The sequence below is a fragment of the Salvelinus fontinalis genome, chromosome 6 (assembly GCF_029448725.1).
Source record: "Salvelinus fontinalis isolate EN_2023a chromosome 6, ASM2944872v1, whole genome shotgun sequence".
In the NCBI taxonomy this organism is placed as follows: Eukaryota; Metazoa; Chordata; class Actinopteri; order Salmoniformes; family Salmonidae; genus Salvelinus; species Salvelinus fontinalis.
Window position 1 is genome coordinate 79,121,522 of NC_074670.1, and position 24,057 is coordinate 79,145,578.

Consider the following 24,057-nt stretch of genomic DNA (forward strand, 5'->3'; position numbering starts at 1 on the left):
CCCAAGTGGGTGGGCCTATGCCCACCCGTGGCTGTGGCCTTGTCCAGTAATGTTAAAGCCATAGATTAGGGCCTAATGAATTCATTTCAATTTACTGATTTCCTTAAATGAACTGTAACTCAGTAAAATTGTTGAAATGGTTGCATGTTGCATTTATATTTTTGTTCAGTACACATCGAAAAACATATGGACCGTACTTCAGCATTCCATTCTCATAGAGAGTGTAATCTGTAAGGATTCTCTACATTTTGTAATGCAGTCTTGAACCTGTTAACTGGACACGAGAGTGTATAGAACTAGTTTAGATGGTGAGATTCAATTCTGGGACATATTAACGGGTGACTGCCAGTGAGAGAGGATTATGTAGCTATTCAGGCTCAAGGACACAACACACACAACTAAAAGGGGAAAATATTTCAGTCGAATATCACACCCTGATACCTACCATCAACATGTCTATACATTCTACGCAGGTCTATTCTGCTGAAACCAGTGCCACTGAAAACAACTACCTACAGTAGAGAGGAATCCGCTGCAAAACCACTTAACAAAATATTGGATTTACATGTCACATGCTGGAGGACTACTTTGGTAATAATAGTTTTAACACTTCATTTTAAGGGATCCTCATTACAGTGTATCTCAGTGCAAGAGGCGTCCCTGGTTCAATCCAGGCTGTATCACATCCGGCCGTGATTGGGAGTCCCATAGGGCGGCGCACAATTAGCCCAGCGTTGTCCAGGTTTGGCCGGGGTAGGCTGTCATTAAAACAAGAATTTGTTCTTATTAACTTGCCTAGTTAAATAAAGGTTCAATTAAAAAAATAAAAAACATGTGTGCAGGGCCGGATTAATACAGGGGCTTGCCGGGGCCGAAGCCCCTGCGCCCAGGCCTGTGGAGGGCCGGATTAATACAGGGGCTTGCCGGGGCCGAAGCCCCTGGGCCCGGGCCTGTGGAGTGCCCAAGAGGTAGCAATTTAAAAAATAAATGAACATAATAACAATAATAATACATATATAAAGCATATATTATACTGTGTATACATTATATATTAGATATGGAATATACAGTTGAAGTGGGAAGTTTACATACATACATGCCAAATAGATTTAAACTCAGTTTTTCACAATTCCTGACATTTAATCCTAGTAAAAATCCCCTGTCTTAGGTCAGTTAGGATCACCACTTTATTTTAAGAATGTGAAAGGTCAGAATAATAGTAGAGAGAATGATTTATTTCAGCTTAAATTTCTTTCATCACATTCACAGTGGGTCATAAGTTTACATACACTCAATTAGTATTTGGTAGCATTGCCTTTAAATTGTTTAACTTGGGTCAAACATTTCGGGTAGCCTTCCACATGCTTCCCACAATAAATTGGCTGAATTTTGGCCCAATCCTCCACACAGAGCTGGTGTAACTGAGTCAGGTTTGTAGGCCTCCTTGCTCGCACGTGCTTTTTCAGTTCTGCCCACAAATTTTCTATAGGATTGAGGTCAGGGCTTTATGATGGCCACTCCAATACCTTGACTTTGTTGTTCTTAAAACATTTTTCCACAACTCTGGAAGTATGCTTTGGGTCATGTCCATTTGGAAGACTCATTTGCAACCAAGCTTTAACTTTCTAACTGACGTCTTGAGATGTTGCTTCAATATATCCACATAATTTTCCCTCCTCATGATGCCATCTGTTTTGTGAAGTGCACCAGTCCCTCCTGCAGCAAAGCACCCCCACACCATGATGCTGCCACCCCCGTGTTTCACGGTTGGGATGGTGTTCTTCAGCCTGAAAGCATTTTTCCTCCAGACATAAAGATGGTCATTATGGCCAAACAGTTCTATTTTTGTTTCATCAGACCCGGGGACATTTCTCCAAAAAGTATGATCTTTGTCCCCATGTGCAGTTGCAAACCGCAGTCTGGCTTTTTTATGGTGGATTTGGAGCAGTGGCTTCTTCCTTGCTGAGTGGCCTTTCAGGTTATGTCGATATAGGACTGTCATCAAGGCAAAGGTTGGCTTCTTTGAAGAATTGAAAATCTAAAATATATTTTGATTTGTTTCACTGTTTTTTGGTTACTATATGATTCCACATTTGTTATTTCATAGTTTTGATGTCTTCACTATTATTCTGCAATGTAGAAAATAGTAGAAATAAAGAAAAACCCTTGAATGAGAAGGTGTGTCCAAACGTTTAAATGGTACTGTATACATTTTTCTTATTGTGTAGAAATGCAGAACATGAGCCCCCCCCCCCCCACACACAACACTTTGCCATACCCTAGGATAAGGTATATTATGTCAGTTCGGTTGCCCTCTGACACATTCTCATCAATGATAGAATGACATAACCTCTACTGTGGAAAGTCTAAACATCAGAGGTATCGGATTCACATGGAATTGTTGTTTAATTCAAATGCTTAAATATGAAATTATTTGTGAAGAGATGAAATGTAATTTTAGATTCCAAATGAGAGATTTGGGTTTTCATAAGTTTGGGCCTCTGCTCAACCAGTGGCCCGCCCCTGTGAAGAGACATGGGTAATAAACTTTTCAGACACACCCCTCTCCCTCCACTATATAAAGCCATTGACAAAAATATAACTTTCTGTTCCGAGGAGATGAGGGTGACGATCCCATGTCAGAATGGTTCAGATAATAACTGAAGAACTAAGCCAACATCAGCATGATCTTTGGTTGTGAATGGTATGAACTTTGAACTCGTATTCACTACAGAAGTGATACCTCCTAGCCGTTGAGTTAGCAACAGCTGCTACAAACGCAGGTTAGGAATGACAGTCAGAGTATCCCGTCTACTACACAATGACATTACTGCAACGTATCCAGTGACCACCAGAGACATTCTTCAAAAGACAGAGGACTCGGTTTGGCAACACGGTCTTTCATCTACCACCAACCTACTGAAGCGCAGCTCAGAGTAAATATTTATTGCATTTTCCTTTTCCAAATGGGCGGTAATTTAGAATGCATAAGATACTGTATTTACGATAGCACAGCTTCGCCAGTCTCCCGTCTCCCGCTTTTTCACTAAAACCCAGCCCCTTTCCTTTGTGTAACAAGCTGTCATATCTATTCCGCCCGCTAGGGACGTTTTCCTTTATGACGGCAATTTGTAATCAAGTTATGATTTAATTGTGTATGTGTGATTCTGAGTGATTAGTTAGGTATTTAGTAAATAAGTAATTATACCCAATTTTGTATTGCTGATTCAACTTGTTAGCCAGGATTCTTGCAGATAACCAAGAATTTACAACTTTCAGAATATGAGACTGAAGAAAGATGACGATGTTGAATGCTATTGATGTAAAATATTGCTAAATCTTTAAGAGTTTATTCGGAAGATAATGGCTCTATAAATATTATTTTGTGGTGCCCAACTCTCTAGTTAATTACATGTACCAGATTAGCTCAATCAGGTGATATTAATTACGGAGAAAGTATTTTATAGAATAGCATGTCATAGCAATTAATCCGGCATAGCCAAAGACACGACACTAGCCTAGTGCATACATGCCGTTTGATATTTGCATAGAGAGACAATTAGAATTATGGGGATTGACTATCATTAATAAGTCCCCCTTTGAAAATAATTTCGAACCTGCCAGCGAATTCAATTGATTTCGTGCCACTGCATATTCCCTGGGGCGTTTTTTTCCTCCATCGTCATCTCCATGTCAGTACTCAAGAACGCTAACCTTTCCCCTCCTGATGATGGCGTCATCATCTGGAATTACACTGAATAAATAAAAATGGAGGATTAAGGTTACAGTCATGCAAATGTATCATTGCAAAACCATTGAACAGATGGGCTAGATGGGATGGGATAGCTATGTGTCCATTGAATTTACTGTTCTGGACATCTGAGAGATCTACTGTAGGTGCAGAGAGGCCGCCCAGTGCAACTTATGTCTTTAAAGGTGTCTCTGAGGGAATGGAACGAGTTAGTTCTTACATCCGTTTCGATTTCTGTTTACAGAGAGTGGAGCATGTACAGAGAACAAATGCCTTTGATTAAAGCATCATCCCCGAGACCCTTTTACTGGAGGAGAATGTCTCCGGCTAACGACAACATGAGGTTAACAGCGGATTCTGAAATAATGTGCCATTTCCCAATGGACCTCCCCCTGTCCTTTTCATTTTCTTTGTGCCACTGGAACAATGCAGACAAGGGGAACTGATTCTACTCTGTGTCAACATGATGTGACTGCAGTCCTGACAATGTTTGTGGCAATAGATGAGCCAGACTGCCGAGGGAAATGAATTCCCGTATAGTTGGTGCTGGATGAGGGCAGGGGATGGAGAGAGACTGGTGATGGGGCTGGGGAGATGGGGCTGGTGTGATGGGGCCGGGGTGATGGGGCTGGGGTGATGGGGCTGGGGTGATGGGGCTGGGGTGATGGGGCCGGGGTGATGGGGCTGGGGTGATGGGGCCGGGGTGATGGGGCCGGGGTGATGGGGCTGGTGTGATGGGGCCGGGGTGATGGGGCTGGGGTGATGGGGCTGGGGTGATGGGGCCGGGGTGATGGGGCCGGCGTGATGAGGCTGGGGAGATGGGGCAACAGTGATGGGGAAACAGTGATGGGACTGGGATGATGGGACTGGGGTGATGGGGCTGGGGAGATGGGGCTGGGGAGATGGGGCTGGGGTGATGGGGCTGGGGTGATGGGGCTGGGGAGATGTGACTGGGGTGATGGGGCTGGGGTGATGGGGCTGGGGAGATGTGACTGGGGTGATGGGTGGGGTGATGGGGCCGGGGTGATGGGGCTGGGGAGATGTGACTGGGGTGATGGGGCTGGTGAGATGTGACTGGGGTGATGGGACTGAAGTTAAGGGGCTGGGGTGATGGGGCTGGGGTGATTGGGCTGGGGTGATGGTGCTGGGGTGATGGTGCTGGGGTGATGGTGCTGGGGTTAAGGGGCTGGGGTTAAGGGGCTGGGGTTAAGGGGCTGGGGTGATGGTGCTGGGGTGATGGCACTGGGGTGATGGGGCTGGGGAGATGGGATTAGGGTGATGGGACTGGGAGATGGTGCTTGGCATTGTGTGGGTGCCTAGAAACTAAAACTCAGACTATTTTGATGGCATAAGAAGATGTCGCGAAAGAGAGAATTTTTTTGTTTATTAGGATTTGGTCATATCATAGGGCATTGGTTTGGTGAAACATCCCTTCTGCTTCTGACCCAGTCTGTGTCCCAAATGGCACAATATTCCATTTATAGTGCACTACTGATCTGGACACACAGGGCACTATTACCACATAGGGCTTTGTTCATAAGTTGTGCACTATATAGGGAACAGGCTGTCATTTGGGATGCACTCATGGAATGAGAGTTACAGTTTAATTTCAGCACTGGTTCTTGGAAATGGCAAGGCCACTACTGGTCACACACACTGTGATCTAAACAAAAGCTTTTAATTCCTATTGGGATAATTAGTCGCTAGTAGTGAGTAGCATAAATGATTTCAAACAATTAGACAATTTTCATAAGACCCTCTTAGCCAGACCAGATTCTTGGATAAAAGATACAAGACATAACAATTAAGCCATCAATGCCAGATGCTTTCACAGCTGTAATCTCATCCAGAAACAGAGTGTGTTAAATGAACAGGATTAATTGAATATCACAGCCTATACTAATACTGTCTCAATGGCTTTTGACTAAGGGAAATCAGCAATGAAAGTGATCATTTTAGAATATAAATTAAATCACAAAACTTTATGATGGATTAGAATCACATCAATAATGGTAATTAAACTAATTAATTACAACGAAAGAGACAATAATTGCTATGGGCTCCAAATAGCGTTCTAATAAATGACACGCTCGCTCCGGATCGTGACAGTCAAATAACACAGCAATTATGTTATTGATCTTTGTCACTCTGTACCGATGGGGATGCTTCACAGCCATATTTATAACGATCCATATTCATGCTTTGGATTGGCTGCATAATGTACACCATTTTTTTTTTTTTTTAACATTATCCAAATGTATTAGAATCACTGTAAATTTCCGTTCATTCTAGTTTTAACCATTTAACTGTCTGTTATTGGAAAAACATGTTAAAACAAAACCTTACAATCCCTCGGGAAGGACCATCTGTAACGCATTTCAATTTTTGCCCCTACTTGGGGTAAAGCATGTCATTAAATCTTTAATTGAGATGGAGAGGGTCATCCACTTAACCTTAACACACATGGGTGTCCTTCCTCCCTTCCTCCTTCCATGCCTTCGTTCCTTCCTTCTTTTCAGCTGAAATTGCTGAAGCAGTCATGCTTTTGGCTATTGTCTGGGATCTTTAAATCACTACAGAACTAGCACACGCTATACATCTTAATGGAGTTGAGCCGTGCCTCTAACAAAGAACAGAGCAGAGCTGTGCCATAGGTGATCCATGGTTGAACAGTGAATAAATGTACACCAGGGGGCTGTATGTATCAAGCGTCTCAGGGTATGAGTTCTGATCTAGGATCAGTTTTGCATTTTAGAACACAATGAATAAGATTACACGGACAGAAGGGGACCTGATCCTCAATCAGCACTGCTACACAGAGACCCTTGATAAATTCGTCCCATGATTGTTAAAACGTTAAAAACATCTCAATGTCAACCATCCAAGGTTACTACTTTAATGTGTTATTAGAAATCCCTAAAATACTACAGGGAAGTATGTGATGTATTATTTTAACCAGAATATGGGGGACACATAGAAAACTCACTATAGTTTCTGAAGTAAAACACAACAACAAAGAACAAGCTACATTAGGCACCAGACACCCCAGCAGTCATTTTTAATTATAGATAATCTTACAAGCTATGCCACTTTTAATTGTACAGGGAAGTAAAACGGATTCATCTTTTGGGGCAATTTAAATTGAAATGCAAGTCCTTCAAGATGGAGGGTTCTGCCAGGAGTCATGGGGAGAAAATTGTCTTAATTGTTTAATCCATATCAGTTATTCACCATAAGGGAGAAATTACAGGTGGAATGTTGATGGGATAAACAGCACTCCTAAACAAGAGAGCTTCAGGGCCAGTCTACTGATGTCTTCTAAGGCCAATTTGTCCTGCCTGTCCAATTTGTCCTGCCTGTCCAATTTGTCCTGCCTGTCCAATTTGTCCTGCCTGTCCAATTTGTCCTGCCTGTCCAATTTGTCCTGCCTGCTTTTCTCTATTCAGCCTTGTTATTTAGATATGTATGAGAATAAAATCCTTCTCTTTTTACTGATCGTCAGCTTTAATGTTGTGCTCTACTTATTTGGCGTGCTATTATTTTTTGTCTTCCCTGTGTATTCCTCCTACCGTCGTTTCCTAAATCACCAAGAGCAATATGTAAGCAAAGTTGAAGATAATTTTCATGGTTTTTGTATCCATCCCTTTCAAGGAATTGCTTAAAACGTCATTTTTGGTATGGCTTCCAAAAAGGTTATATTTTGGTTTATATTAAGTTCTGAAGTGGGATTTCAATTAGCTACATTCATTTAATAGCACTTTCTCCCCCGCTCCATATGATTTATTGTTTCTGAATTATGTTCGGCTGGGTTGGCAATTACCATAGCGTTAATCACACCATAATTAGAGTCAATGATTCAATTGTGGCTTAAAGCTTCCATTTCCTTAAGGAATTAATAAAATAAGTTGTCATTAATGTATTAAGTCGAATGTCTAGTATTTCGTGGGATCTCTACACTGACGGATCCTTTAATAAGGATGTATGGACTGACTATACGTGACTGTGGATAGCATCTGTTAACTTCTTATGGCTGCAGGGGCAGTATTGAGTAGCTTGGATGAAAGGTGCACAGAGGTGCCCAGAGTAAACGGCCTGCTCCTCAGTCATAGTTGCTAATATATGCATATTATTATTAGTATTGGATAGAAAACACTCTGAAGTTTCTAAAACTGTTTGAATAATGTCTGTGAGTATAACAGAACTCATATGGCAGGGAAAATTCCTGAGAAGAAATCCAACCAGGAAGTGAGAAATCTGAGGTTGGTCGATTTTCAACTCATCGCCTATTGAAAACACAGTAGGATATTGATCTGTTTGCACATCCTACGGCTTCCACTAGATGTTAACAGTCTGCAGAACCTTGAATGAAGCTTCTACTGTGATTTGATGCTGAATGAGAGGGGAATGAGTCAGTGGTCTGGCAGAAAGCCTGGTCCTGGTCATGTGCATTCCACATGATATACACTTGCGTTCCATTACTTCTATAGACACAAAGGAATTCTCCAGTTTGAACGTCATTGAATATTTATGTTAACAACATCCTAAAGATTGATTCTATACTTAGTTTGACAAGTTTCTTCGACCTGTAATATAACTATTTGAAGTTTTCGTCCGACGTTCACCTGGACCTGCACGAGCGTTTGGATTTGTGTACTAAACGCGCTAACAAAAGTAGCTACTTGGACAAAAATGATGGACATTACCGAACAAAACAAACCTTTTTTTGTGGAAGTGGGAGTCCTGGGAGTGCATTCTGACGAAGATCAGCAAAGGTAAGAGAAGATTTATAATGCTTTTAATGAGTTTTGTTGACTGCACAATTTGGCGGGTAACTGTATGGCTTCCTTTTGTGGCTGACCGCTGTTCTCAGATTATTGAATATTGTGCTTTTGCTGTAAATATTTTTGAAATCTGACACATTAAGAACAAGTGTATCTTTAATTCTATGTAAACATGTATCTTTCATCAAAGTTTATGATGAGTATTTACATTATTTGACGTGGCTCTGCAATTTCTCCGGATATTTTGGAGGCATTTCTGAACATGGTGCCAATGTAAACTGAGGTTTTTGGATATAAATATGAACTTAATCGAACAAAACATATATGTATTGTGTAACATGAAGTCATATGAGTGTCATCTGATGAAGATCATCAAAGGTTATTGATTAATTTTATCTCTATTTCTGCTTTTTGTGACTCCTGTCTTTGGCTAGAAAAATGACTGTGTTTTTCTGTGATTTTGCGGTGACCTAACATAATCGTTTGTGGTGCTTTCATTGTAAAGCCTATTTGAAATTGGACACTTTGGTGGGATTAACAACAGGATTACCTTTAAAATGGTATAAGATACATGTATGTTTGAGGAATTTTAATTATGAGATTTCTGTTTGAATTTGGCGCCCTGCACTTTCACTGGCTGTTGTCATATCATCCCGTTAATGAGGGCATCTGTTATTATGATTACTGAGGCGAAAACTGAACAGTGCCGTGCCAAGAGATTTGAGTTGGATATCTGAGAGTCAGAAAATAGGTGAAATAGTTTGACACGCTCATGGCCTTACGTAAGTGGTAGTTTTACCTCATATCTTACCTATGGACCAGGATACACTTCAATCAATTGGTTCATAATAAAAACTAATTTGTAGTTAATATAATTGGTCTGATCAAACTGCTGGGAAGCATTGCTCGATACTGTTTATCAAGGGCAGTTTAGAGGTATTTGAACCGGGAGGGCTTCGATATTGATAGTGGATGAAAATAACGGTAAATGATGCCCTAGAATAAAAAGAACGAGGCTTCTACAAGGTGCACATCAAATGTGAGAGTGAAATATGAATTGAAATGTTGGAGAAGGTAATGACTTTGATTTACCTTTCATCTTTTAAAACTACCTACAGAATAATTTTTTGCTGTTGAATTTGGAAGGACATTTAGGTTAAGGATTGCCGGATTGTTGTCTTTTTCCTCTACATACCCAATGGTCATGAAATTCTATCGTAGCGATGGATAACCTGATGATGACCCCTATAATCGTTGACAATGGCCTGTTATTTGAGTCCAATGGGTATTTTTCCGTTGCGTCTCTCCATCTCTCCTCACCTCTCCACTGTGATAGCCAATGTGTAGCTGTAAGTGTGTTCTGAGGAAATATGGCCACAGTGCATAACCCAGGTGAATGCTACTGTCCACATTGGGGTTGGTTTCCCCCATACAATATGAAGCTACTGTACACATTAGGGTTAGTTTTCCCCCATACAATATGAAGCTACTGTACACATTTGGGTTAGTTTTCCCCCATACAATATGAAGCTACTGTAGACATTGGGGTTAGTTTTCCCCCATACAATATGAAGCTACTGTAGACATTGGGGTTAGTTTTCCCCCATACAATATGACGCTACTGTAGACATTGGAGTTAGTTTTCCCCCATACAATATGAAGCTACTGTCCACATTGGAGTTAGTTTTCCCCCATACAATATGAAGCTACTGTCCACATTGGGGTTGGTTTTCCCCCATACAATATGAAGCTACTGTAGACATTGGGGTTAGTTTTCCCCCATACAATATGAAGCTACTGTCCACATTGGGGTTGGTTTCCCCCATACAATAAGAAGCTACTGTACACATTGGGGTTGGTTTCAACCATACAATATGAAGCTACTGTAGACATTGGGGTTAGTTTTCCCCATACAATATGAAGCTACTGTCCACATTAGGGTTAGTTTTCCCCCATACAATATGAAGCTACTGTAGACATTGGGCTTGGTTTCCCCCATACAATATGAAGCTACTGTCCACATTGGGGTTGGTTTCCCCCATACAATATGAAGCTACTGTCCACATTGGGGTTAGTTTTCCCCCATACAATATGAAGCTACTGTCCACATTAGGGTTAGTTTTCCCCCATACAATATGAAGCTACTGTCCACGTTGGAGTTCGTTTTCCCCCATACAATATGAAGCTACTGTCCACATTAGGGTTAGTTTTCCCCCATACAATATGAAGCTCCTGTCCACATTAGGGTTAGTTTTCCCCCATACAATATGAAGCTACTGTCCATATTAGGGTTAATTTTCCCCCATACAATATGAAACTACTGTCCACATTGGGTTGGTTTCCCCCATACAATATGAAGCTACTGTCCATATTAGGGTTAATTTTCCCCCATACAATATGAAGCTACTGTCCACATTAGGCTTGGTTTCCCCCATACAATATGAAGCTACTGTAGACATTGGGCTTGGTTTCCCCCATACAATATGAAGCTACTGTCCACATTGGGGTTGGTTTCCCCCATACAATATGAAGCTACTGTCCACATTGGGGTTAGTTTTCCCCCATACAATATGAAGCTACTGTCCACATTAGGGTTAGTTTTCCCCCATACAATATGAAGCTACTGTCCACGTTGGAGTTCGTTTTCCCCCATACAATATGAAGCTCCTGTCCACATTAGGGTTAGTTTTCCCCCATACAATATGAAGCTACTGTCCATATTAGGGTTAATTTTCCCCCATACAATATGAAGCTACTGTCCACATTGGGGTTGGTTTCCCCCATACAATATGAAGCTACTGTCCATATTAGGGTTAATTTTCCCCCATACAATATGAAGCTACTGTCCACATTAGGGTTAGTTTTCCCCCATACAATATGAAGCTCCTGTCCACATTAGGGTTAGTTTTCCCCCATACAATATGAAGCTACTGTCCATATTAGGGTTAATTTTCCCCCATACAATATGAAGCTACTGTCCACATTAGGGTTGGTTTCCCCCATACAACATGAAGCTACTGTAGACATTGGGGTTAGTTTCCCCCATACAATATGAAGCTACTGTAGACATTGGGATTGGTTTCAACCATACAATATGAAGCTACTGTACACATTGGGGTTAGTTTTCCCCATATACAATATGAAGTCAATGAGCCCTTGGAGATTTTGTGAAAAAAACCTGGTGAATAAAATCAATTTTTCAATCCTCTTCATTTTTCACAGGGCGAAAATTGTAATTTAATCTGTTCAGAAAACAATATAAAAACAATTTCCTAATTCAAAGTGGAAACTATAACACAATAGCCATGCTCACACAAGCTAGCCACAAGATAAAATCTATCTGACATTTATTCTAGTCACCCCCCATACTTTCTTTTCAGACTGGCACCGTGAAAATAATGAAACACACACCATGACGTGTTATTTTATTACTTAACCAAACAGGATCCATTCCTAATCTTCACACTCTATTCTCCCAACTCAAAGATCTGCCATGGAGGCCTCTGTTTGATAACACCCGTTCTAGGCTGCATCCGTAGAAAGGTCACAGGCATCAAGAAAATAGGAGGAATCAGCCAGGAGGGTTTAAAGTTGTATTAATGAGGGACCCCCTCAGCGGCACAACTCTTAGAGGTCAGCCCATCACCTAAAAGGATAAAGAAGTATCATGGGGAGACAGGCTGGGCAGGATGGTATGGACCACTCACTCTGTTATCTCCTATGGCAACCACTGTCAAGGGTCCCTGGATGGATGAAAGATACCCCACCCCCTCTCCCCCACCCCCTCTCCTCCACCACCACCACTGTTGCAAAGACTCACGAATATTCCTGCTGGTAGTGTCAGTAAATAATTTATCCAATATATTTTGTACTCTTTGAGCATTTTTAAGAGACATACGCTGCTACGTTATTCTACACTTTGAGGAGCTACTCTGAAGAGGTGAAATATGTGAGATTGGAAACCACTTAAGATGACATGATTGCCTTATTTCGTGCAATACTTTGGAGGGGAAGGGTATTTGGAGGAAATTGTGGTACTTGGCCCGGGAGGTGTAAACTGTCTGCAGGTAAGTTTTATACATACATGACCTTATTAAACTGCAGCTGATCCAACGTCACAATAAGCATCATAAACATGTTACTCTTTACTATTAGTCCTACTATTCTTCTATACATCTACATGCTGTATTTTATACATATTATTTTTTCTTTACAATATGCTATACAGCTTGTACATAACTCTTAACATGCAGTCTATAAGCCGAACATTCGTGATCCTTTTATTTGCTAAATTGACTGACAGTTTAACTCATTTTTCCTTTCAAAGTAAATTGTCCTAAAAGATGGGCCTACGCTTTGTATCCGTGTACGAGGCTATTTAAAACAGTCACGTCTTGTTCTAGTCATAATAAGCCAAAACATTACACGAACATTCAACAATGTATAGGCGGCAGTACAAAGAGATGTTTATTTTGTTTGAGGTTAACACCCCATGTGGCCAGGGGAAAAGCATGGTTGTTGTCATGGCAACCATTAAAGTGAAATAGCTGTGTTCCAGCATGGTGTGTGTGTGTGCGTGTGCGTGTGCGTGTGTGTGTGCGTGTGTGCGTGTGTGTGTGTGTGCGTGTGTGCGTGTGTGCGTGTGTGCGTGTGTGCGTGTGCGTGTGCGTGTGTGCGTGTGCGTGTGCGTGTGTGTGTGTGTGTGTGTGTGTGCGTGTGTGTGAGTGAATGAATGAATGAAAGCAGCTTTAAAAAGTAATTTCATCAGCAACTGTCGTGTTCATAAGAATTTCCGTCTCAGAGGCACAGAAGGAAAACAAGTGCTTTTCCACACAGCAACAACGGGCTACTCTTGTATTGATAGCATAGACCTTGTAGATAGTCAGTCAGGAATGCATTCATGTTACTTTTCTTCTTAGGATGGAAATGGTGTACAGAATAAGACCTGAACGTCTAGTTATATCCCTCAATGCCGGGTACTCACTGTCTCCACAAGCGTCATATGGTCATGAACCCCAGCGGTCAACACACTAAAAGCAAATTGTTCTATATAGTGCCAAATAAGGGTTTGTTGGCTTGTAACCACAGCTGAACCCTTTTTTCACTGAACTTTTTGGGGGAATGTTTTATAAAGAACCATTCTCATAATGTTCTAAATGGAACCTGCACAATGCTATAAAGAACCCTTTCCTAAGGTTCTACAAAGAACCGTTAATAAAAGTTTCTATACAGCACCAAAAAAAAGGTTCCGCTATGGTTACAGACTTTTTTGGGGGTTGGTTCTATAAAGAAACCTTTCTCAATCTAAAAGTCTATTTGTAGAACCATCAAGTTATTGAATTTATTCTGGTTTATTAGCCATAATATATTGTTACATTTCCATAGGTTTTATTATTGTGTTTATTAACTAATTGAATCAGGTGTTCTAGGTCTGGAACGGCTGGGTGGTCCCTGAGGAGAGAATTGAAAACTACTGACTTACTCAACCGTTCTCAATTGACACAAGGCCATAGCTGAGTCTTTCACAAGACACCATCACCGGCAATAGTCTTATATAACATGTAACTGCATAACACAACCGATCAGATCAACTGGAATGACAATATCACTCAAGGTTGCACAAAAAAAAAAAGAGCTGTGTGCAAACCACGCCCCCAGGATAAATTCTTACTATCCACCGTCTCTACATTTTCATTATCACTAAAAGTGGAAAGAACCCTTTTTTTTGAACTGCTAAAAAACATTGGAGGGCTCAAAGGGTTTTTCGGTCAGTATGGTTCCACATTAAAAACATCTCCCTTCCTAAAGAGCCCTCGAGGAACCCGCATGTTTTAGTGCGTAAGGCTTCGACTCTATAGGAATACACAAGCAGGTCGTTACAGCGTCAGAACTGACAGGAAACTTCCAATGTATTGACAGCAGGTGATTCCCTGAAGCAGATTTTCAGCCATAAGACAGTACAAATAAGTGGTTACAAATACTTGTATTAAACTTCTGAAGTCAGAATGAATGAGATGTAATTAACTACACCAGACAGAGGTAGATAATGGCAAGGACTGAGTAGCCTACTTTAAAATGGGCCCCAAATGATTTGGCACTGACACCTGCAAGCCTGGCGATTGTCAGTTCCCTAACCATCATGGTTGCCAGTGAAAATAGGGTTCACTGCAGAGAGGAGCAGCCAGAATAGGCCATACGGTCTCTAAATGTTAACTTCCCTAAAGGACACATTCAGAAAACAGGAACAGCAAGTATCCATGGGGAAATACCTTGGGATTAGAGGGGCAGAAAGATTGAGAAAGTAATTTGAAAAATAATGGGCTTTTTAATGACTAAACCTATGGGACACCCAGATGTGCTCTTTGTTAATTTTCACTAGTGTAATGTAAAATTCCAACTGCTTAATTACTCTAGGAAACACAAAGCAACTGGTTTTAATGAAACAATTATGGGAACAGCCGCTAACATAGTACCATGCAAAGCTAACGTACATAAATACGTCCCTCCTTGATGAAACACTGGTGATTTTTGGGAAAGAAGTTATTAAGGCTTTCATGTTATAACCAATAAGAATAAACCCATAATTCTTCATCAACGGTTAGGCCCCATCGGTTTACAGTTATGTATCACAACTATATGACCTAAATGTAGTTGGGGAATTTTTTTGTGTGCAAATTTTGGATGATTAGATTCTTATAAATGAATCTGTTAACGAGGGGAATTTTTAGTAGCAAAGGGTTTTAGATGGCCATTGTTCCTATGTATGTAATATAATGCATCTAATGTTTGCCCTTTAAAGATGAAAATATCATTAAGGAACATCTCTACTGAATTCAATTTTTGTTGATTTTTTTGTTGTTGATCAATAAAGACAACATCAAAATCAATAAAGACAACAACTGGGGCAAAATACAGTAGACTGGTTGCCCCCGGGGGAACATCTGAATAACAGCTGGTGGTAAATATCATTACAATGTTAAATGCTTTATCGCTGGTTTAGTGCTGAAATATCAGATTTCTCGGCTCTAAAGACATTAACATTTAGACCAATCAATATAACTTATGGTAGCGCCGTACACATTTTATTGGGGGACATTTTATTGAGATAGAAGAATTTGTGAAATTCCACACATAGCAGGAACATGTATTCTGTTAAAGATGAAGGACATCAGGACAAGTATTAGGGATTGTTCAAAATAAAGCTTCAGTGGCACTATAGCCCTTCATTTTCTCCACTAACAGAGAGTTAATGAATTCATAGTCAAACGCAGCACCAGTGAAACGAAAATGACATTACCATCCCTTTGTTATACATCAATGAGAATTGCACTGCGCCTTTTTAATACATTAATACCAAAGGGTGCCACCACACATTCACTCAACAATAGCTGTAATTCAATTTTTATGTATATATATTTTTTTTTACAATTGTGGAAATATGTTCTCTCACAGTTCTCCTGCACATACAAGTAATACAAGGTATCTACTGCAAACCTACTGTAGCCATGTATGCTGAGAGTGCGGAAGCAAGTTCAAGGAGTGAATACATTTAATTAATAAATGAACAAAACAAGAAACACGAACAGTGCACCGACATCAAACAGGAACAATGACGACTTGTTATATGTCACAATCAAAGGGAGTGACATATAAAGGGCAGGTAATCAAGGAGGTGATGGAGTCCAGGTGACTGTCATTATGCGTGTAATGCTGGTGACAGGTGTGTGCCATAACGAGCAGCCTGGTGACGTAGAGGTAGGAGAGGGTTGCACACGTGACAGTACCCCCTCCCCGGCACGTGTCTTTAGCCGCAGAACACTGACCGAGATGACGAATCCCAGGGATCAGCAGCGGACCGGTCACCTCTGCTAAGGCGCGGGAACCTGTCGATCCGGGTGAGGCTGTCACGCCCGGACCGTAGATTGCTTTGTATGTTTCAATTTTTTGTTTGGTCAAGGTGTGATGTGGGTGGGTATTCTATGTTGTAGGTCTAGGTTTTCTGTTTCTATGTGTTTGGCCTGGTATGGTTTTCAATCAGAGGCAGCTGTCTATCGTTGTCTCTGATTGAGAGCCATACTTAGGTAGCCTGTTTTCCCACTTGTGTTTGTGGGTGGTTATTTTCTGGTTAGTGTTTGTTGCACCTGTCAGAACTGTTCGTTGGTCGTTTTGATGTTTATGTTTGTGTATTGATCTTGATTAAAAGTATTATGGATATGTACCACGCTGCACTTTGGTCCTCCTTCTTCTTCTCCCGATGACTTACGTTACAGAGGCACGGAAGCATGACGACCTAGAGCACCGGAGAGAGAGCATACATGACAGTACCCACTCCCCGGTGCGTTCGGCTCCTGCCTCAGGATGCCAACCAAAGGGACGATCCCGGGGATCCGAACCGGTCGCCTCCGCTGAGGCGCAGAAACCTAACGAACTGGCAAAGATGTGAGAGCCTGATGATTCAGCTGAGACCTCCCCGGTTGCCTCGGTGGAGGCACAGGAACCTGTTCACCGGCTCCAACACCCGTACTCGACATCACCCCTAACACACACAAAAACAAAAAAGACTCCCTGATGCTTCCATTTGCTGACTCGTTTCTGCGCGTAACGCTGGTGACAGGTGTGCGCCATAACGAGCAGCCTGGTGACCTAGAGGCCTGAGAGGGAGCACACGTAACACCTACTGCAATTAAAGTCATGAAATGTACCAACTGCATCACAAGTTATAAAAGCTACCTACTACATCACAAGTTGTAAAAGGTACCTACTGCATCTCAAGTTATAAAAGGTACCTACTGCATCACAAGTTGTAAAAGCTAACTACTGCATCACAAGTTATAAAAGGTACCTACTGCATCACAAGTTGTAAAATGTACCTACTGCATCACAAGTTATAAAAGGTACCTACTGCATCACAAGTTGTAAAATGTACCTACTGCATCACAAGTTATAAAAGGTACCTACTGCTTCACAAGTTATAAAAGGTACCTACTGCATCTCAAGTTATAAAATGTACCTACTACATCACAAGTTATAAAAGGTACCTACTGCATCACAAGTTGTAAAAGCTACCTACTGCATCACAAGTTATAAAAGGTACCTACTGCATCTCAAGTTATAAAAGGTACCTACTGCATCACAAGTTAGAACAGCTACCTACTGCATCACAAGTTGTAAAAGCTACCTACTGCATCACAAGTTGTAAAAGGTACCTACTGCTTCACAAGTTATAAAAGGTACCTACTGCATCTCAAGTTATGAAAATGTACCTACTGCATCACAAGTTGTAAAAGCTAACTACTGCATCACAAGTTATAAAAGGTACCTACTGCATCACAAGTTATAAAAGCTACCTACTGCATCACAAGTTATAAAAGGTACCTACTGCATTCCAAGTTATAAAAGCTACCTACTGCATCACAAGTTATAAAAGGTACCTACTGCATCACAAGTTATAAAAGCTACCTACTGCATCACACGTTGTAAAAGGTACCTACTGCATCACAAGTTGTAAAATGTACTTACTGCATCACAAGTTGTAAAAGCTACCTACTGCATCACAAGTTATAAAAGCTACCTACTGCATCACAAGTTATAAAAGCTACCTACTGCATCACAAGTTGTAAAAGGTACCTACTGCATCACAAGTTATAAAAGCTACCTACTGCATTCCAAGTTATAAAAGGTACCTACTACATCACAAGTTGTAAAAGCTAACTACTGCATCTCAAGTTAACTTTTGCTAGAAACGCATTGTTCATGCATTGTTCATGATCTAGATGGATAATGCTGACTGACGGCAGAGGCTCTATACTATGGCATGTTACTGCACACATTCAATACGAAACAAATAACATGGTGTAACATAATGAGTAGTAAATTCTACTGTCATTAACCACTATCAGGTTACAACACCATTAGCTATAATCACTATCAGGTTACAACACCATCAGCTATAATCACTATCAGGTTACATCACCATCAGCTATAATCACTATCAGGTTACATCACCATCAACTATAATCACTATCAGGTTACAACACCATCAACTATAATCACTATCAGGTTACAACACCATCAGCTATAATCACTATCAGGTTACACCACCATCAACTATAATCACTATCAGGTTACAACACCATCAACTATAATCACTATCAGGTTACAACACCATCAACTATAATCACTATCAGTTTACACCACCATCAACTATAATCACTATCAGTTTACACCACCATCAACTATAATCACTATCAGGTTACAACACCATCAACTATAATCACTATCAGGTTACAACACCATCAGCTATAATCACTATCAGGTTACAACACCATCAGCTATAATCATAGAGGTGAATGGCTATACAGACCACGTTAGAAATGACAATACACTTCTTCATAATATCAGCACTAATTTCACAAACATCAAACATTGAATGTGAGTCTAACATCGAGTTCATTACAGAAAAATTAAAAACAATAACTGATGTTTTGATTATGTTTTATTCTTAGAAAGGACCGACATTTTGGTTCTTTCATAGAACTTGATAGAGCAGCTGTACGGATTAACAGCAGAAGTTCCAGCCCAGCCTTAGGCCTCTCCGTCTCAGTTAATAGAGCCTAGCCATTCATGTCAGCTTTTGTGGGAGATGAAAGTGTTGTGTATCCACATTGCAAATCACGGGACTTGAACAGATATCTCTTGAGTTGAATGCTAAATGTATTTTGCTATATCTATTTGACACTGTGGTGTGTCTTTGATCCATCTCTTCATCCTAAAGGATGCTATGAAGCGGTCTCCATTGTTGCTGGTTCTGTATTTCCAGGTGTAAACCTAGGCACACCCCCATTTTCTATCTTTATTTAACTAGGCAAGTCAGTTAAGAAAAAATTCTTATTTATAATGACGGCCTAGGAACAGTGGGTTACCTGCCTTGTTCAGGGGGCAGAACGATGGATTTTAACCTTGTCAGCTCAGGGATTTGATCTTGCAACACTTTCGGTAAGTAGTCCAACTCTCTAACCACTAGGCTACCTGCCGCCCCCATGCAGGCTGGTTAGGTGATGTGGCTATAAGCCTACCCCATGCAGGCCGGTTGAGTGATGTTGCTATTCATCTAACTAACATCCTATCAAGTGAGCAAGTGTCCAAGAAAATCTAGTGCTCCAACTATAATCAATCATGCTTATGTCACACGCTGCATCCGTTCAGGAACCAGGGAAGCATCTTCTCCTCCAACCTATTCCGTAAAGGGGCCTGGACAAAAGCAGTGCACTACATACGTAATAGGGGGCAGACCTACAGTGCGTTTAGGAGGCAGATCTAAGTATTTGTTGTTTTTCATAAGAATTGTTTTAGTCGTTTAGCAGACGCTCTTCTCCAGAGCGACTTACAGAGGCAATCAGGTTTAAGGGTCTTGCTCAAAGGCCAGTTCCAAACAACATGAGAATTGAAGTTGGAAGGAAGTTGACAAGACTTCCCCATAGACTCTTAGTTACAATAAAGAGCAAGACGTGCCGCTCTGTTCTGGTCCAGCTGCGGCTTAAATAGGTCTATCGTTGTAGCACTTGACCACATGGCTGGACAGTAATTAAGATAAAACAAAACTAGAGCCTGCAAGACTTGCTTTTTGGAGCGTGGTGTCAAAAAAACAGAGCATCTCTTTATTATGGACATATCTCTCACCGTCTTTACAACCATTGAGTCTGTATGTTTTGACCATGACAATAAGGAAATGGCAAGTAATTTAGTCTCATCAACTTGTTCAAAAGCCACATAATTCATTACAAGATTCAGCTGAGGTCTAGAGCTTAGGGAATGATTTTTACCAAATACAATGCGCTTAGTTTCAGAGATGTTCAGGACCAGTTTATTACTGGCTACCCATTTTAAAACTGACTGCATCCTCTACGGGATCGGGGTCCCCCCCCCACGGGACGGTTGAGCTAACCTAGGCTAATGTGATTAGCATGAGGTTGTGAGTAACAAGACATTTCCAAGGAGATAGACATATCTGATATTGTCAGAAAGCTTAAATTCGTGTTAATCTAACTACACTGTCCAATTTACGGTAGCTATTACAGTGGAATAATAACATGCTATTGTATGAGGAGAGTGCACAGTTATGAACTTGAAAATGTATTAATAAACCAATTAGACACATTTGGGCAGTCTTGATACAACATTTTCAAGAGAAATGCAACGGTTCATTGAATCAGTCTAAAACTTTGCACATACACTGCTGCCATCTATTTGCCAAAATCTAAATTGTGCCTAACCTGGAATAGTACATTATGGCCTTATTTTGCATTTCAAAGATGATGGGGGAAAAAGCGGTTGTATTTTTCTTTGTATTATCTTTTACCAGATCTAATGTGTTATATTATCCTACATTAATTTCACATTTCCACAAAATTCAAAGTTTGTCCATTTAAATGTTATCAAAAAAAATGCATATCCTTGCTTTACGTCCTGAGCTACAGGCAATCAGATTTGGGAATGTCATTTAAAGCAAAACATTTTTTTTTTTAAAGGGTCCGATCCTTAAGAGGTTTTAAGACATGAAGGTCAGTCAATAAGGAACATTTCAAGAACATTGAAAGTGTCTTCAACTGTAGTCGCAAAAATCATTAAGTGCTATGATAAAACTGGCTCTCATGAGGACCGCCACAGGAAAGGAAGACCCAGAGTTACCTTCGCTGCAGAGGATAAGTTCATTAGAGTTACCATCCTCAGAAATTGCAGCCCAGAAAAATGCTTCACAGAGTTCAAGTAACAGGCATATCTCATCATCAACTGTTTAGAGGAAACTGCGTGAATCAGGCAATGGTCAAATTGCTGCAATGAAACAACTATTAAAGGACAACAATAAGAATAAGATACTTGCTTGGGCCAAGAAACACGAGCAATGGACATTAGACCGGTGGAAATCTGTCCTTTGGTCTGATGAGTCTAAATTTGAGATTTTTGGTTGCAGCCGCCGTGTCTTCGTGAGATGCAGAGTAAGTGAAGCATGGAGGAGGTGTGATGGTGAGGTGGTGATTTGCTGGTGACACTGTCTGTGATTTATTTAGGATTCAAGGCACACTTAACCAGCATGGCTACCACAGCATTCTGCAGGGATTCACCATTCCCATCTGGTTTGCAGGACTATAATTTGTTTTTCAACAGCACAATGACCCTAAACGCACCTGCAGGCTGTGTAAGTGCTATTTGGAGTACTGCATCAGAGGACCTGTCCTCCACAATCACCTGACCTCAAACCAATTGAGATGGTTTGGGATGTGTTGGACCGCAAGAGTGAAGGCAAACAGCCAACAAGTGCTCAGCATATGTGACCGACTGGCTCAAATTGGTAAGCTACTTCCAGAAACGTAAGTGAGAGAGAACACTCATTGAACATTATTCGCCCTAGCAGAGCTGGTTAGGCTGTTATGTTATCCAGAGCGCTGGTGACTGCAACTGTGCTGTCAGATTTCCAGAGTGCTTCGCGTTCAGAGCGCACAGCAGACGCTCAAGCCGATGAGTGACGTTTACACACACCGGCCATATTTAATGGGTGTTGAGCGTATGTAAATTCATCAGTTATTCTGTGCTCTTTGGCACACTTAGACAAGAATGCTCTGAAATTGGAGAAGATGGCCAGACTGAATTTATGAACGCACCCGAAATGGTTACTTGTATAGTGGAGTATTTTGTTAAGACATGTAGCTAGCTAGGTAGGTAAACAATGAACCAAAAATCCAACTCATGACATTACAACCCTGCATGAATGTGCAGGTAGCTGCCAATCAGGTTCAATTTTAACTAGCTAAAATTAGGCTATAGCTAGCTAAGAAAATAGCTCTGAGATACAAATAATAAGGTCATACACGTAACATTAGCTAGTGAGCCAGGCAGCTAACGTTAGCTATCTAGCTAGGTAAACAATTAACAATAATCACAATATGCAGGTAGCTAACCAACCAGGTTCAATGTTAGCTAGCTAACATTAGGCTATTGCTAGCCAAGTAAATTACTCTTTCTGTCAAAATTAGAAACATGTAATATCTGCTAATGTGCAGTGCCTTGCAAAAGTATTCTTCCCCTTGGCATTTTTCCTACTTTGTTGCATTACAACATATAATTTGGATTTCATTTAATGGACATATACAAAATAGTCAAAACTGTTGAAGTGAAATGAAAAAGACAAAAAAATTGAACAAATAAAAAATGGAAAAGTAGTGCGTGCATATGTATTCACCCCCTTTGCTATGAAGCCCCTAAATAAGATTTGGTGCAACCTATTACCTTCAGAAGTCACATAATTAGTTAGATTGCACACAGGTGGATTCTATTTAAGTGTCACGTGATCTGTCACATGATCTCAGTATATATACACCTGTTCTGAAAGGCCTCAGAGTCTACAACACCACTATGCAAGGGGCACCACCAAGCAGCGGCACCATGAAGACCAAGGAGCTCTCAAAACCTTGTCAAGGACAACGTTGCGGTGAAGTACAGATCAGGACTGGGTTATAAAAAAATATCAGAAACTTTGAACATCCCACGGAGAACCATTACATCCATTATTCCAAACAATGTATAGAATATGGCACCATAACAAACCTGCCAGGTGAGGGCCTCCCACCAAAACTCACAGACCAGGCAAGGAGGGCATTAATCAGAGGCCACAAAGAGACCAAAGATAACCCTGAAGGAGCTGCAAAGCTGCAAAGCTCCACAGCGGAGATTGGAGTATCTGACCATAGGACCACTTTAAGCCGTACAATTCACAGAGCTGGGCTTTGCAGAAGAGTGGCCAGAAAAAAATCCATTGCTTAAAGACGTTTGGTGTTCGCCAAAAGGCATGTGGGAGAGTCCCTAAACATATGGAAGAAGGTACTCTGGTCAGATGAGACAAAAATGTAGCTTTTTGACCATCAAGGAAAACGCTGTCTGGCGTAAACCCAACACCTCTCATCACCCCGAGAACCCCATCCCCATGACGATGTGGCAGCATCTTGCTGTGGGGATGTTTTTCATCGGTAGGGACTGGGAAACTGGTTAGAATTGAAGGAATGATGGATGTCGCTAAATACAGGGAAATTCTTGAGTGAAACCTGTTTCAGTCATCCAGAGATTTGAGACTGGGACAGAGGTTCACCTTCCAGCAGGACAATGACCCTAAGCATATTGCTAAGCTATGTGCCAAGCTTATAGAGACATACCCCAAGAGGCTTGCAGCTGTAATTGCTTCAAACGGTTGCACTGACTTTGGGGGGGGGGGGGGGTGGGTTGAATAGTTATGCACTCTCAAGTTTTCAGTTTTTTTGTCTTATTTCTCTTTTGCTTCACAATAAAAAATGTTTTGCACCTACGAAGTGCTAGGCATGGTTTGTAAATCAAATGATACAAACCCCCCTAAAAACTATTTTAATTCCAGGTTGTAAGGCAACAAAATAGGAAAAATGCCAAGGGGGGTGAATTCTTTCGCAAGCCACTAAAGCTAGCCAGACTATCTTACCCTTAACTTATACATCATTCATGGTC

At 41.0% G+C, this 24,057-nt stretch overlaps 1 protein-coding gene across 1 annotated transcript in view; it reads right to left on the bottom strand.

Annotated features, from left to right (window-relative positions):
* Positions 1-849: 849 nt before the first annotated feature.
* Positions 850-24,057, bottom strand: part of LOC129858673 (uncharacterized) — a 141,416-nt gene continuing 118,208 nt past the window's right edge. The window contains exons 2-3 of the mRNA XM_055927971.1: positions 4,237-4,923; positions 850-950 (exon numbers count right to left, since the gene is read on the bottom strand). Of these exons, the coding sequence (XP_055783946.1) occupies positions 850-950; positions 4,237-4,923 (788 nt within the window). The remainder of the gene's footprint in view (positions 951-4,236; positions 4,924-24,057) is intronic.